Source organism: Aethalodelphis obliquidens, unplaced genomic scaffold (assembly GCF_003676395.1).
Source record: "Aethalodelphis obliquidens isolate GAN/ISIS:26980383/991018 unplaced genomic scaffold, ASM367639v1 scaffold32, whole genome shotgun sequence".
In the NCBI taxonomy this organism is placed as follows: Eukaryota; Metazoa; Chordata; class Mammalia; order Artiodactyla; family Delphinidae; genus Aethalodelphis; species Aethalodelphis obliquidens.
The window spans coordinates 951,803-964,881 of record NW_020837976.1 but is presented as its reverse complement, the minus strand read 5'-3'; the positions used below and the strand labels follow the sequence as shown (position 1 = coordinate 964,881).

Here is a 13,079-nt window from a genome sequence, read left to right as displayed (position 1 = left end):
GTTTGTCTACATTCCTTCACTTGTTGAACTGAAATTGTAGTTTAGGTTCCCTCTTCATTAACCCCAAGATATTTCTAGTTATTTAGTTAAAGGAATTCTTTCTCTAGTGTAGGTTAAATATCCTGACAAGGTTTTTGTCTTTATCCCACCCATTTCCCTTTAACTTTGTTTATAATGTCTTACTATGTATGCCTTGGTTTTCCTTGTATTAAGTTAAACATTTCAGAGACTGATTCATTATTGGTGAATGCTATCTAGAGGATTTGAATTGAAAGATGAGGTTGGGAGAAGGTAATGAGTTTTGTCTTTCATCCTGGCTTATTCAGGAAGGCTAAACTCAAAGCATCATCAGGTGGTTTGATTGGCAGACTTAGGTGAGATATCCATTTAGATTTCAGAATCCTGACCTAATAAATCCACTCAGGAGTCAGTCAGCAAAGAGATTTTTAAATTTTTCTACTGGCTCCACTCTGAGTATATAATATTTAGAATAGCTTAGTATTTTCAGAGATTTTGCTTTTAAGGATTTCAAAGTTCAAACAAAGTGGGAAAACAAAAAGGCTCTGGTGGCCATTCTCCATTGCTATAAAGGGAGACCAATTAGGATATCTCTTTCTCTATTAACTGTGTTCTCAGTTTGAACTTTACAGAGGTCTCTGTAGTGCTGAACCTTTTCATATTGGAGACTATGACTTTCATATTGGAGGTAGAAATTAATGGATAATCATTACCAATGTTATTTTACCTGTGTCAGATATTTTACTAGTAAATTGAAAATATGTACTAAGTCTGCCATTTACTAGATCTCTGGCAAATAAAGTTAAGGTTTTGTGGTAATATCTAGGAAGAATTGTAAAGAATTTTGGTATTCATGCTTGTGAAGCGAACATGATAACACTACACTACGGAAACTTGATGCGGTATTCATCCTTAATTTGAGAGAGTTACATATCATTCAAGTGTCTGAAAGATTTTTTTGAAAGTGATGATTAATTTTACTTAGTTTGGAAAACTGATAAATGAATTTAAACTACAGATTTACAAAGGGAGGTCTTAGAATAGTTAAATAGTTAAAATGAAGGCCTTTTGAAATATTGATCATATTTTTAGTTCAGTGAGATGGTTTTTTAAGTAGTTAGGTGGATAAACTGATAATATACTTTATTTCTCTTAGATTTCATCATTCAATATAAAGAATCTCATTTAATTATCCTGTTTATTTAGAGTTCAGCCTCTGTCATTTTCTCAGCTGGCATCTTGTCATTAACTAGATTAAATCTCTCTAAGTTTCCCAATTCTAAAAACCTTAGAGAAAATGGTTATCCTTCTCTGACTTATAACCCTTTGAAGTTCTTAATATCACTTTCATTCTCTTGTGTCTTCATCCTCCTTTTGGTTCTGTGGCAGGTTGTGGCCTTAGCACTGTAGATATAAAGGTTACCCTCTAGGGTTAAGGTTTTCCTATTGCCTAGATGACAGAAAGACTAAGGTGATATCTGGCTCTCCTTCCTTGTTTTTTTTCCTTTACTTTTGGAAATATTGACCTAAGAATCTGAAAAGAATGTAAAAATAGATGAAGCACTAAGAACACTGGTATCAGCATCCATTAATATTCATTATCTCTTATGGATTATCTGCATCATTCTCTTTCCATCCAGCTTGATCTCAGACTTTGTAACTTAAACCTGTGTATGCTGGATTTCTTGGTATGTTTCCAAGTATTTGAGTATATAAGAGTTTCTGACTTTGCCCAAATCTAATCAATGATTGGAGATAATAAGTACATCTGAATTCTTGAGCATTGATTTTTTCTTCTTTTTTATATCACTTCTGAATATAATTTTAGAATTTTGGAGTGATTCTCTACCTTTATTTCTTAAGCAGTATGTAGTTTATCAAGTAAACTTTGGTAGTCTTCAGTGGTTAGCTTTGATGTTTAAATTGGCTGTATTTGATACTGATTTACGTATAGTTAACCTCTTTCTTATTTGGGTAAAGGAGTTAATTGCTGATATTGCAGTAGTGCACATCTAAATTTTTTTGTAAGTTAAAATTGCTCTACAAATATGTAAAACCTGGGACCAAGTTGTTTTTGTACTTCAGTAGTATGTTATAGATAATAATATAGACTTAGAAGTCCTCAGCATTTCTTTTATTTATCTGGAGAAGCTGATTTCTGTGCTTGTATTGTAAAAGATAGAATTTAGAGCATTATACTTTCAGATTGCCACTTAGGTCACAAGTGGTCATAGTTTTGAAGGAGGTCTTTATATACTTAAAAAAAAAACTGGTATATTAACTTGCATGTAAGACAGAAGTAAGTAGTTTTTTTAATTTATCACTGAGCTTAGTTTACCTGCTTCTCTGAAGGGAATTCACCAGAAGGAAAGACTAAGATTCTCTCCTATAACATTATTGTTTTAAATTGGCAAAAACCTTCACATATCTTCAGCATCTTTTTTGAGTTCCTAATTTCTTCATTTTATTTAAATTAGAGCAAATATAAAATTGGGCTTATTTAATTCATAAAATGCCTTTGATGTATAAAATTTCTATAGGAACACTGAAATGACATACATTCAGTCATACAGTCTTCAACATACAACAATTCATTGAAAATATATTTCAAACCTAGAGCCAGAAAGCATAAATATTTTTGGCATTTATTCTCATAGAGAAATAACTTGGAGGGAGGAATATTTTGGCATACACAATTTTGTATAAATGTCAAGATTTCAGTGGCTTTTACATCTTTTATTTTTAGTGAGGAATTACTGGTATTAAATGGACTTTGGCACACTGAAGGGAAGTTTTCCTAGCAATAACTTTTTTCCTTTTCTACAACAGAATATTTGTGAATGATCAACAGCCTTCTGTATGTTACTTAATATAAAGCAGCCCTTTGGTTTTTAAATTACAACCATTATTTAAATAGAGGGTGAATTTAATTGGCTAAGTCAGAAAAAAAGAATTGCAAAATAAGCAAAAAAGGTATATATCAGGTACCTACTCTGTGTGTCAGATGCCTTGGAGTATAAATTTTTAAAAAGTGGGGCTTCCCTGGTGGCGCAGTGGTTGAGAGTCCGCCTGCCGATGCAGGGGACACGGGTTCGTGCCCCGGTCTGGGAGGATCCCACATGCCGCGGAGTGGCTGGACCCGTGAGCCATGGCCGCTGAGCCTGCGTGTCTGGAGCCTGCGCTCTGCAACGGGAGAGGCCACAACAGTGAGAGGCCTGCGTACTGCCAAAAAAAATAAATAAATAAAATAATAAATAAATAAATAAAAAATAAAATAAAATAAAGTGGTAGTATATGGTCCCCTGCTCTCACAAAACTTACCAAGGAAATGCCCGATGGAACAAATCAATTATTGATGAACTAAATAACGGCAACTAAGAAAAAAACTTGGGAGAAGAGGGGGATCATTTTGAACTGAAGTTTCTTATTATTTCTTCGACTTTAACAAAAACAACAATTTAGATGAAGGGGAATAACAAAAGCATAGGGCATTAGGTACAGGGAAGAAGTTGGAACAATAACATTACTCCTGATTTAGTTAACTGCAAAGCTTGTTTAAGGAAAGAATATCATTGTGCTCTAGGAATTTAAACTCAGAAATTAGACTGCCTGGGTGAACCCTAAAGTTTTGACAGTTGCTGTGATTACCTTTGGGTAAGTTAGTTCACCTAGCTAAGCCTTAGTCTCTTCATTTGTAAATGGAGGATGATAGTAGAACCTACTTTATCCTATATTCCTAAGAATGTAATATCCTATGTTCATGGGACTATTATAGATTATTTATGAGGTATTCCTTGTAAAGCACTTGGGAAGTAATAAATGTACAGTAGACGTTACCTGTTGTTATCATTACTGTAAGACCGAACTGTTTCACAACTTTTAAGTTATATGGAGGAGGGTAATATATATTCCCCTTACGGGTCATGATTTGAGCCATGGTATAATGTCACATTATAGCATTGTACCTTACAGTTGGTCACTTGTCCCTTCTTTTGTGTTTCAAATATAATAGATCTAAAAAAACGGTTAAATGTTCTTATCTCTAACCTGATATAAAATAATCATTTCTAAATGGAATCATCTTTTTCCCCCAGATATTTTTAATAAACATTAATTATATTTAAATAGTAATAATAATTATAAAATGCACTGATCAAATTAGTCAAAGAATTTCTGGTATGCACAAACTGATAAAACATTAGCAGTTTTACCAACTGAATTCTGTGTTCTTTTACTGTTTATTAAATTCTGATGCTACAAACTTGAAAGGCTTTATTTATACCTCTTTTAGTTTGCTAAGAATTGTAATTGGATTTACCACTAGAATTAAGGACCCCTTCCCAACCAAATTTGGACACTTTTAATGAAATTATTTGGGGTGTTTTACCAAAAAGTTTATCAGAACATTGTACTGAGAAAACAAATAAAATACTTGTCTCTTATTCTTTATATCTAGTTGATTCTGCCTGCATTCCTTATTTATTTATCTTCTATTCTTACCTTCTGTGAGTAATAGGACACTTGTGTACTTTTGCTTGCTCTTTCTTGTGTAAATCATGGCTCTGATTTGTTCCACTTGCTGCATTTTTTTTTTTTTTTTGCTAAATACTTTTATATGAATGTTAAATGATATTTAAAGTCTTCTGTATCATATCCCATTTAAGCTGCAATCCATTCCAGTCTTGCCTGGCTATTAAGGGTACTGTTGTTACTTCATACTTTTATAATTGAGTACTGAATGTTAATTTTATGCGGAAAGTGGCTTGGAATTTTTTTCTGCAGTATTTGTATGGCCATTAAAGTTGATTTGTGTGATTGAAGCATGAAAGAGCAAATTATAGCACTTATTCATTTAGCTGTGTTCGAATGCCTGTTGCTGCATGCTGTCAGACAACTTGTAATAGCTTTTCCTTTTGTGACAATTTAAGGCTGAACACTATTTTTTTTTTCTTCTTCTAGAATCAAGAATTGAAGGTTGGCTTTCAATACCAAATAGAGGAAATATCAAAAGATACGGCTGGAAGAAACAGGTACAATATGCCTCAGTTTTTCTAATTGATATTTTGTTATATATTTTACTTTTAAAGCATACAACTTGTATTAACTGTCCTATTATTGGCATTGTTTTTAGATTACTACAATATGATCTAGACATAAATGGCAAGTAATGTGCTTATCACTTTAAACCAAGTTAATACTGCTCTTACCTCTTCCCCCCTTTTTTCTCATTTCAGTATGTTGTGGTAAGCAGCAAAAAAATTTTGTTTTATAATGATGAACAAGATAAGGAACAATCCAATCCATCTATGGTATTGGACATTGAGTAAGTTGCCTTTTATTGAATTTTAAGACTGAGTGTTAACCTACGATAATCAATTATTTTTAGACTTACCATTTAGTTTATATTTTGTTATTTAAACGTTATTGACTTTTTTCTTAACAAATTTAAATAATAACTATATTAAATCTTACTTTATCAAAATATGAGAGGGGAAATTTTGCATACCTGATCGATGTATTCTAAAGACAATTTTTTTAAATTTCAAGTGTTTATTGGTTTTATGTTCACAGAACATCTCAAAATATATGATTATGTGGTCATTGTTAAGAAGGAAATAAAATATATCTTTTCTTTTTTTAATAATAGGTCAAAGAGGTCTGTAATAAGCTTAGGTTTTTTTCCTTGTATTCATTCTAAAACCATTTCTTAGGCACTGCTGCCTGTATTATCATAAGTGTTGTAGGTTGTATAAAATGAGTAAGACAGTTTCATATTTGAGGAGCTTACAGGCTAGTAGCAGGAAAGGTAAAATATATGCAATAACATACAAATTCAGAGTGAAGTGTGGTGGGTACGACAGAGAAATATAAACTTAAAATGAAGTTTTGCCATTCCTTTGTAATTAAACATTGTGGAGCTGATTATAGTTAAAATGTTAAAAAAATTGAGCAAGTACCAGAGAGTACTGATATTTTATTTCTCAATTTTAAAAAAAGACATTAGTTGTGAAAATTTAAATAATCAGCTTAACTGGAATAATACATAAACATTAATAAGAAAGACATCTTTCAACTAACTTAAATACTTTTTATGTTGATGAGAGTTTGTTGTTATTGTTGTTTTACCTTTTTATTGAGATGTAATTTTCATACAATAAAATACATACATCTTAAGTGTTCAGTCCAGTGACTTTTGACGGTTGTAAGCACCCGCATAATCAAACCCAGTACGAGATAAAGAACGTTTCTATCACCCTAAAAAGCTTGCTTGTGCCTCCTCAAGGGGAAAAAAAAAGATTATCTGAATTCTATCACTGAGATTTAGTTTTGCCTATTCTAGAACTTCATACTAATCGAATTTATAGTATGTACTCTTTCGTGCCTGGCTTCCCTCACTCGGCATAGTGTTTTGTTGTGTGTATTGATTGTTCTGTTTATTGCTGAGTAATATTCCATTGAATGAATATATCTCAGTTTGTTTATCCATTCTTTTGTTAATGGGCATTTGGGTTGCTTCTAAGAGAGCTATTTTAAGTAAGACTGCTTTGAACATTCGTTTTTGTGGACTTAAGTTTTCATTTCTCATGGGTAAAATACCTAGGAGTGGAATCCTGGGTCATATAGTAAATCTGTGTAAATAAATCTACCAGACAGTTCTCAAAAAAGGTTATACTGTTTATACTCAACAGCAATATTTGAGTTTCAGTTGCTTCACGTCTTCACCAACATTTGGTGTTGTCAGTCTGACTTTTAGCTGTTCTAATGGATGTGAAATGCTATTTTGTTGTAGTTTATATTTTCCTTATGGCTAATGATGGCAAGAATCTTTCCATGTATTTATTGGCCATTTGTATCTCTTAAGTGTCTCCAAGTCTTTTGCTCATTTTTTAATTGGGCTGCTTATCTTTTTAAGGTTGGTTTACAGAAGTTCTGTATATATTCTGGCTTCAAATTTTATGTCAGGAATATGTAGTGCAAATATTTCCCAGTCTGTGGTTTGCCAGTTCATTTTCTTTATGGTGTCTTTTAATGGAAACCAATGTATCACTGGTTTGAAAAGGGTTATTGCCTTTTGTGTAGTCTGTCCAAGACATTTTTGCCTGCCCAAAGATTGTGAAGGTATTCTATGTTTTCTTCTAGGTTTTATTTTTAAGTTCTGATTGATCTCGTTTCTTTTTATGTTTGGTAAGAAGTAGTGGTAGAGGGTCTTCTGGCGGTTCAGTGGTTAAGACTCTGCGCTTCCACTGCAGGGTGCACGGGTTTGATCCGTTGTTGGGGAACTAAGATCCCGCGTGCCTCGCAGCGCGGCCAAAAAAGAAAAAAAAAAAAAAGGAGTAGTGGTTGAGGTTAATTTTTTTCCAGGGGGGTGGGGGTTGTTTTGTTTTGTTCATGTGGATATCTGGTTATTTCAACACTTTATTTATGTATATCAACCTTGAATATTCATCACTTATTAGTTTTAGAGATTTTGTGTATGTGTGTGGATTCCGCAGGGCTTTTCTACGTATACAGTAATGTCATCTTCAAATAATAATAGTTTTACTTCTGCCTTTCCAGCCTGCATGCCTTTACCACATGTATAGATTTGTATGGCCACCACCAAGTTAAAATATAGAATAGTTTCATCACAGGGATTCTTCATTGCCCTTTTATAGCCATAGGAAGCACCCTTTCTGTACTCCTCTCTAATCTTTGGCAACCACTAATCTGTTCTCCATCTGTATAATTTTGTCACTTCAAGGATGTTATGTAAATGGAATCAAATAGTATGTAACATTCGATATGCTTCTTTCAGTCAGTGTAATTCCCTTGAAGTCCATCCAAGAGGTAGTTTTTTTCTTTTTGTGGTTGAGTAGTGTTCCATCGTATGACTGTATCACAGTTTGTTTAACCATTCATTTAAGTTTTTTCCAATTTTGGCCTATTAAAAATAAAGCTTCTGTGAACATTCATGTACAGGTTTTCATATATATAGATTTGTAAGAAATTGCCATACTCTTTTCCAGAGTGACTCTGCAGTTTTACATTTCTACCACAGTTGTATGAGTGATCTAGTTTCTCTGCATCATCACCAGCATTTGGTGTTATTACTATTTTTATTTTAAAAATTCTGATAGGAGTATAGTGATACTTACTGTGATTTTAATTTGCATTTCTCTAATGACTAATCTTTTCCTATGCTTATTTGCCACGTCTGTGTTCTCGTCAACGAAATATCTGTCTTTTGCTATAAATGAGTTTTTATAATGGCCTACATCATATTTCTTTTCATTTTAGTAAATTGTTTCATGTTCGTCCTGTAACCCAAGGAGATGTGTACAGAGCTGAAACTGAAGAAATTCCTAAAATATTCCAGGTAAAAATCTGAAAATATAATTTTAGAAGATCCTTTACCTAAGTACTAAGTGTATTTGTGAAGTAAATGTAAATACACCAATACTTTTATACATTTGAAACTTGTATGTATAGATTAAGACCTTTTTTTAATCTTCTGTTTACCATTCCTAAATGTAGATACTATACGCAAATGAAGGTGAATGTAGAAAAGACGTAGAGATGGAACCAGTGCAACAAGCTGAGAAAACTAATTTTCAAAACCACAAAGGTCATGAGTTCATTCCTACCCTCTACCACTTTCCCGCCAACTGTGAGGCCTGTGCCAAACCTCTCTGGCATGTTTTTAAGCCACCCCCTGCCCTGGAATGTCGAAGGTGCCACGTTAAGTGCCACAGAGATCACTTAGATAAGAAAGAGGACTTAATTTCTCCATGTAAAGGTAAGGCATGAAAATTATTTTTATAACATGTAACAAATTAGAGACTTAAATCCCAATGAAATAACTTCTTCAGATGTGGCATTTCCTATACCAAGTTGAAAAGAGATAATAAGACGTAATATTTTGGCACTGGTGGAGCCACATGCATATTTCTGATTTTACTTTATTTTTCTTACTAATTTATGACTAATATTTTCTCTTTAAATTTTCCAACTTAATTGAATTAAGAAGACAAGATATTGTCCAAGCTTAATTAAGCATAGTAAATATTTTTAAATTGTAAGAATATTTGATAAGGCTCTTTTAGGTATTATGTGACCTTAATTGTGCTCTTTTTTCTTAAAATAGTAAGTTATGATGTAACATCAGCAAGAGATATGCTGCTACTAGCATGTTCTCAGGATGAACAAAAAAAATGGGTAACTCATTTAGTAAAGAAGATTCCTAAGAATCCACCGTCTGGTTTTGTTCGTGCGTCGCCTCGAACACTTTCTACAAGATCCACTGCAAATCAGTCTTTCCGGAAAGTGGTCAAAAATACATCTGGAAAAACTAGGTAAGGATTGAAATGTTAACCTTTTTAACTGTGAGTATGTGATTGGATAATATCTATTAAAATCCAGAGTCCGATTGTTCTTTTCCCCATAAAGGGCATCGTTTGTATCTGGGCATTTATATATGACTTGAAATGACTTTACAAATTAGTTTAACTGATTCTTGTTAGAAGCTAATAATGTTTATAAATGTCATATTTATTTAGTTCAATGTCAGGTTTTATTGTCATTGGTTATGGTACATATTTAGCCCTTAATGTTTTAAACGACTGTTGGTCACCCCTTTTTAATGTAAATAGTTTCATGTAAAACTTTGCTCATTTTATTTTTAACTATGTTGGCAGATTTTTTTTTAATCAAAATTATTTGGTATTATCAGTGTTAACAAATAAACTTCCCAGTTAAGTATCCTTCTTTTCTTCTTTTTGGGAGAGTGTAGTTTATCTTGTTTTGATGGAATTTTTTCAAAAATATTTATATGGTAAAACAAGCAGTTACAGGACATAAACCCTTTCCTGAGGAGCGGTTATGATAACTCATTAAGTTCTCATTTAACACATGAAAAAATGGAGCTCAGAGAAATTAAGCAACTTGCACAAGATCACACAGCCAACTAGTAGCATAGTCAGGTTGGACCCCACTTTTATCCATTTCTGAAGCCTATGTTTTTTCTCCTATACCAAATACCAACTTTCCCTAGAGTGTAATCCTTATATTAAGAGGGACATTTGAATCTAGAAGCTGAGACCTAACACTGATTTGCCTCTCTGCTGATGTCACCCAAGTCTTCCAAGCAGGCTTAAAGCCATATTTAATTTATCCCATTTCTTCATTCCATATTATCAATAACCAAGTCTAATTCTTTGAAATGACTCATAGCCATTCCTCCTTCTGTATTCCTCAGCTACCATACTATTCCAGTGCATTATCACCTCACTCTGGACTTCTTTCTGTAGAATCTTGTATTGTCCCTCTCCTATATAGGATAAAAGCTGAATCTAAAATACTTAAAATTTTTTATAGCTTTGTGGGGGGAAAAAAGTGTTTGAAACAAAGTAGAAGCAAAAAGGAGATAATAGTGTGCTTTTCCTTTTTTCCAAATTTTGTGTATTAGTTAACTATTATATATAATGTATATGTACCTTTCCTTCCAATTTTTGTTTTCTGAATTTTTAAACTGCGTACATTTCTTAAATTTTTTATTTTTTTCCCTCAACAGTTAACCATGTGACCTAGTGCCTTGTGGAGTTGTGTGGGATGCTACCTGATAAACCAGGCATCTTTTACCATGCAGAGCAGAAGGCTGTTCCTTTGACACAATATCACAGGCTTCAGGGTTAAGATTGCTGTTATTCTGTCCTTGCTTTGGCACAAAAGCACACTGAGGATTGTTTTTTTGTTTTGTTTTGTTTTCGTTTTTTATTGCGGGTTTGCCTACAGGTAGATTAGATTAATTATTACTATGTAATGCAAATACAATTGAGGGAAAGCTTAGCTAGATATATTTTTTTAAAAAGGTGCTGCCTTTTTGAATTTCTAAGAAAACGCCTGTCAATCATGATAGAACACAGTTTTCCTCATACGAGTGAGAGGAAGAGACTTTCACTTTCAAGTGGAATGGCCATCACTATCAAGATCAGCTCATGGAAGGAGTAAAGAAAATATCTCAAAATGAGACAACTGAAATTTTTTTTTAATAACTTCAGTTTTTATGCTCTTGCAAGACTATACAAAACTATTTTAAGAAAGCAGTGACATCACTTGACTTCAGTGCCCTCACTGTAGAATTTAAAAGCCTTACTGTTGATTGCCTGTGGTGGACTTGATGGAAAATAAATATCTTACATTATGCTTTACAAAATACTGTATGTGTTTCAGCAAGTTTGTAGATTGGGGAATGGGAGAAGGCAAAAAAATTACATTTAATCTATGCATTTTTGCCAAGCCATATTGAGTTATTTTACTACTAGAGACATTAGGAACTAACTGTACAAAAGAACCAAGTTTAAAAGCATTTTGTGGGGTACATCATTTCTGTAATTATATAATATGTTTCTTTGTGGTTTTAAGTGATAAAGACATTAAGTTAACAAACATATAAGAAATGTATGCACTGTTTGAAATGTAAATTATTCTTAGAACACTTTTGATGGGAGTTGCATTGCCCTTTTAGTGCCTTAATTTGAGAGAATTATTTTACTGCCATGACTAAATATAAAAATTTCAAAAAACATATTTTCAGAAAATTATGTGTGTTGGGGGTTTTTCATTGATAATTGGCTTAATTTAAAATATTTAGAGGTTTGGTGGACTTCCATAAATTGAGTACAATCTTTGCATCAAACTACCTGCTAAAATAATGAATGACTTCATAAAACTCTGCAAAATATGTACAAGGTTGCACCAATATAAAAGAAAATTATGGCAATACATCTGTGATGTTTTCCAGTTAACATAGGAATTACCAGATAAATACTGTTAAACTCTTGTTCAATAGCAAGGGTTGATTCATATGGGCAGTATGATTTATTGTTTATTTTTTTAACCAAATACCTCCTCAGTAATTTATAATGGCTTTGCAGTAATGTCTATCAAATAAGAAGCACTGGAAAACTGATTCGTCTCTAGGATGATATGCATGTTTCAAGTGGTATTAAAAGCCGCACTGATGGATATGTAATAATAAACATATCTGTTATTAATATGCTAATGACTCTGTGCTCATTTAATGAGAAATAAAAGTAATTTATGGATGGATACCTTTAATAATGACTGCTATGGTATTTTCTCATGACTGAGATGAATGGAAGCCATGCTGTAAATTAGTCCCTGGCTGCATACAAATGTTTGTTAAATTTCATGACTAAAGTGAATTTTTAAAAGATAAAACCTGGTTTGGGCTCTAAAATAGGAGTGCTACAGTTGAAATGAAAAGTTGGCTAATGTCTTTTGGAAATTCTCCATGGGTCTCTTACGTTTCTCACATCTTGGGAGCAGAAGCTCTGACAGCCTTTGCTTGTTCTACACTGTCTTTGCCAAGGAGATTTGTATAGTGAACAGCCGTGGAAGACATTGTGTTTCCATAGAGAGGAAAGCAGGTTTGTTTGCTGTTGTATAATAAAGATAGTGGCTCTCTCCAGGGCAAAAATTGGGCAGATTTGCTTGAGCTCATTATAAAAGATTCAGGTACCCTAAACTTTGGGCTCCTCAGCTATGATGCAAACTCACTGCATGCTCAGCGCCCACCTGGACCACTTTGCATTGCCCCTGTGGGACTCGGAGGGCAAGGGGAACTGATGAGAACGTGAAGCTCATGCTGCTTGCTGTGCTGTAAGTATAAAGTCATTTGGCTATGACCCAGGATCCATGAAATTGTGGCAGGCTAACTTGTAGCTTGCAAGTAGGGTGAAACCTCAGACCCTTCACAGTTCTGGACAGTGTCCTTACTACCGCCTCAGAACCATCACCATTACCCTAATGTATTAAGGTCTAATATATTAAGGTCCAGTAAAGTTCAGAGAACAGAGTTAATTTATTTGAGCAAGAGAGTACTTTTTTTTTTTTAACAAAATATTAACTTGAGCATAAAATTGTTGAGAACTGACAGAACTTTAAGGAATGACTTCAAATGCCACATTGCAAAACCAGGTCAACCAAGAGAGCTGCTGCTGCTTTTTTTTTTTTTTCCATGTGGACTGTTTTTAAAATCTTTATTGAATTTGTTACAATAT

The 13,079-nt window shown here is 33.3% G+C and overlaps 1 protein-coding gene across 3 annotated transcripts in view; it reads left to right on the top strand.

Annotated features, from left to right (window-relative positions):
• Positions 1 to 12,055, top strand: part of ROCK1 (Rho associated coiled-coil containing protein kinase 1) — a 147,936-nt gene extending 135,881 nt beyond the window's left edge. For 2 of the 3 annotated variants that reach the window (XM_027127564.1, XM_027127566.1), the window contains exons 28-33: positions 4,978 to 5,048; positions 5,253 to 5,341; positions 8,296 to 8,374; positions 8,533 to 8,794; positions 9,143 to 9,350; positions 10,568 to 12,055. In XM_027127564.1, coding sequence (XP_026983365.1) covers positions 4,978 to 5,048; positions 5,253 to 5,341; positions 8,296 to 8,374; positions 8,533 to 8,794; positions 9,143 to 9,350; positions 10,568 to 10,571 — 713 coding nt within the window. In that variant the 3' untranslated portion in view covers positions 10,572 to 12,055. The remainder of the gene's footprint in view (positions 1 to 4,977; positions 5,049 to 5,252; positions 5,342 to 8,295; positions 8,375 to 8,532; positions 8,795 to 9,142; positions 9,351 to 10,567) is intronic. The other variant, XM_027127565.1, reaches the window with a different exon arrangement.
• Positions 12,056 to 13,079: the final 1,024 nt, after the last annotated feature.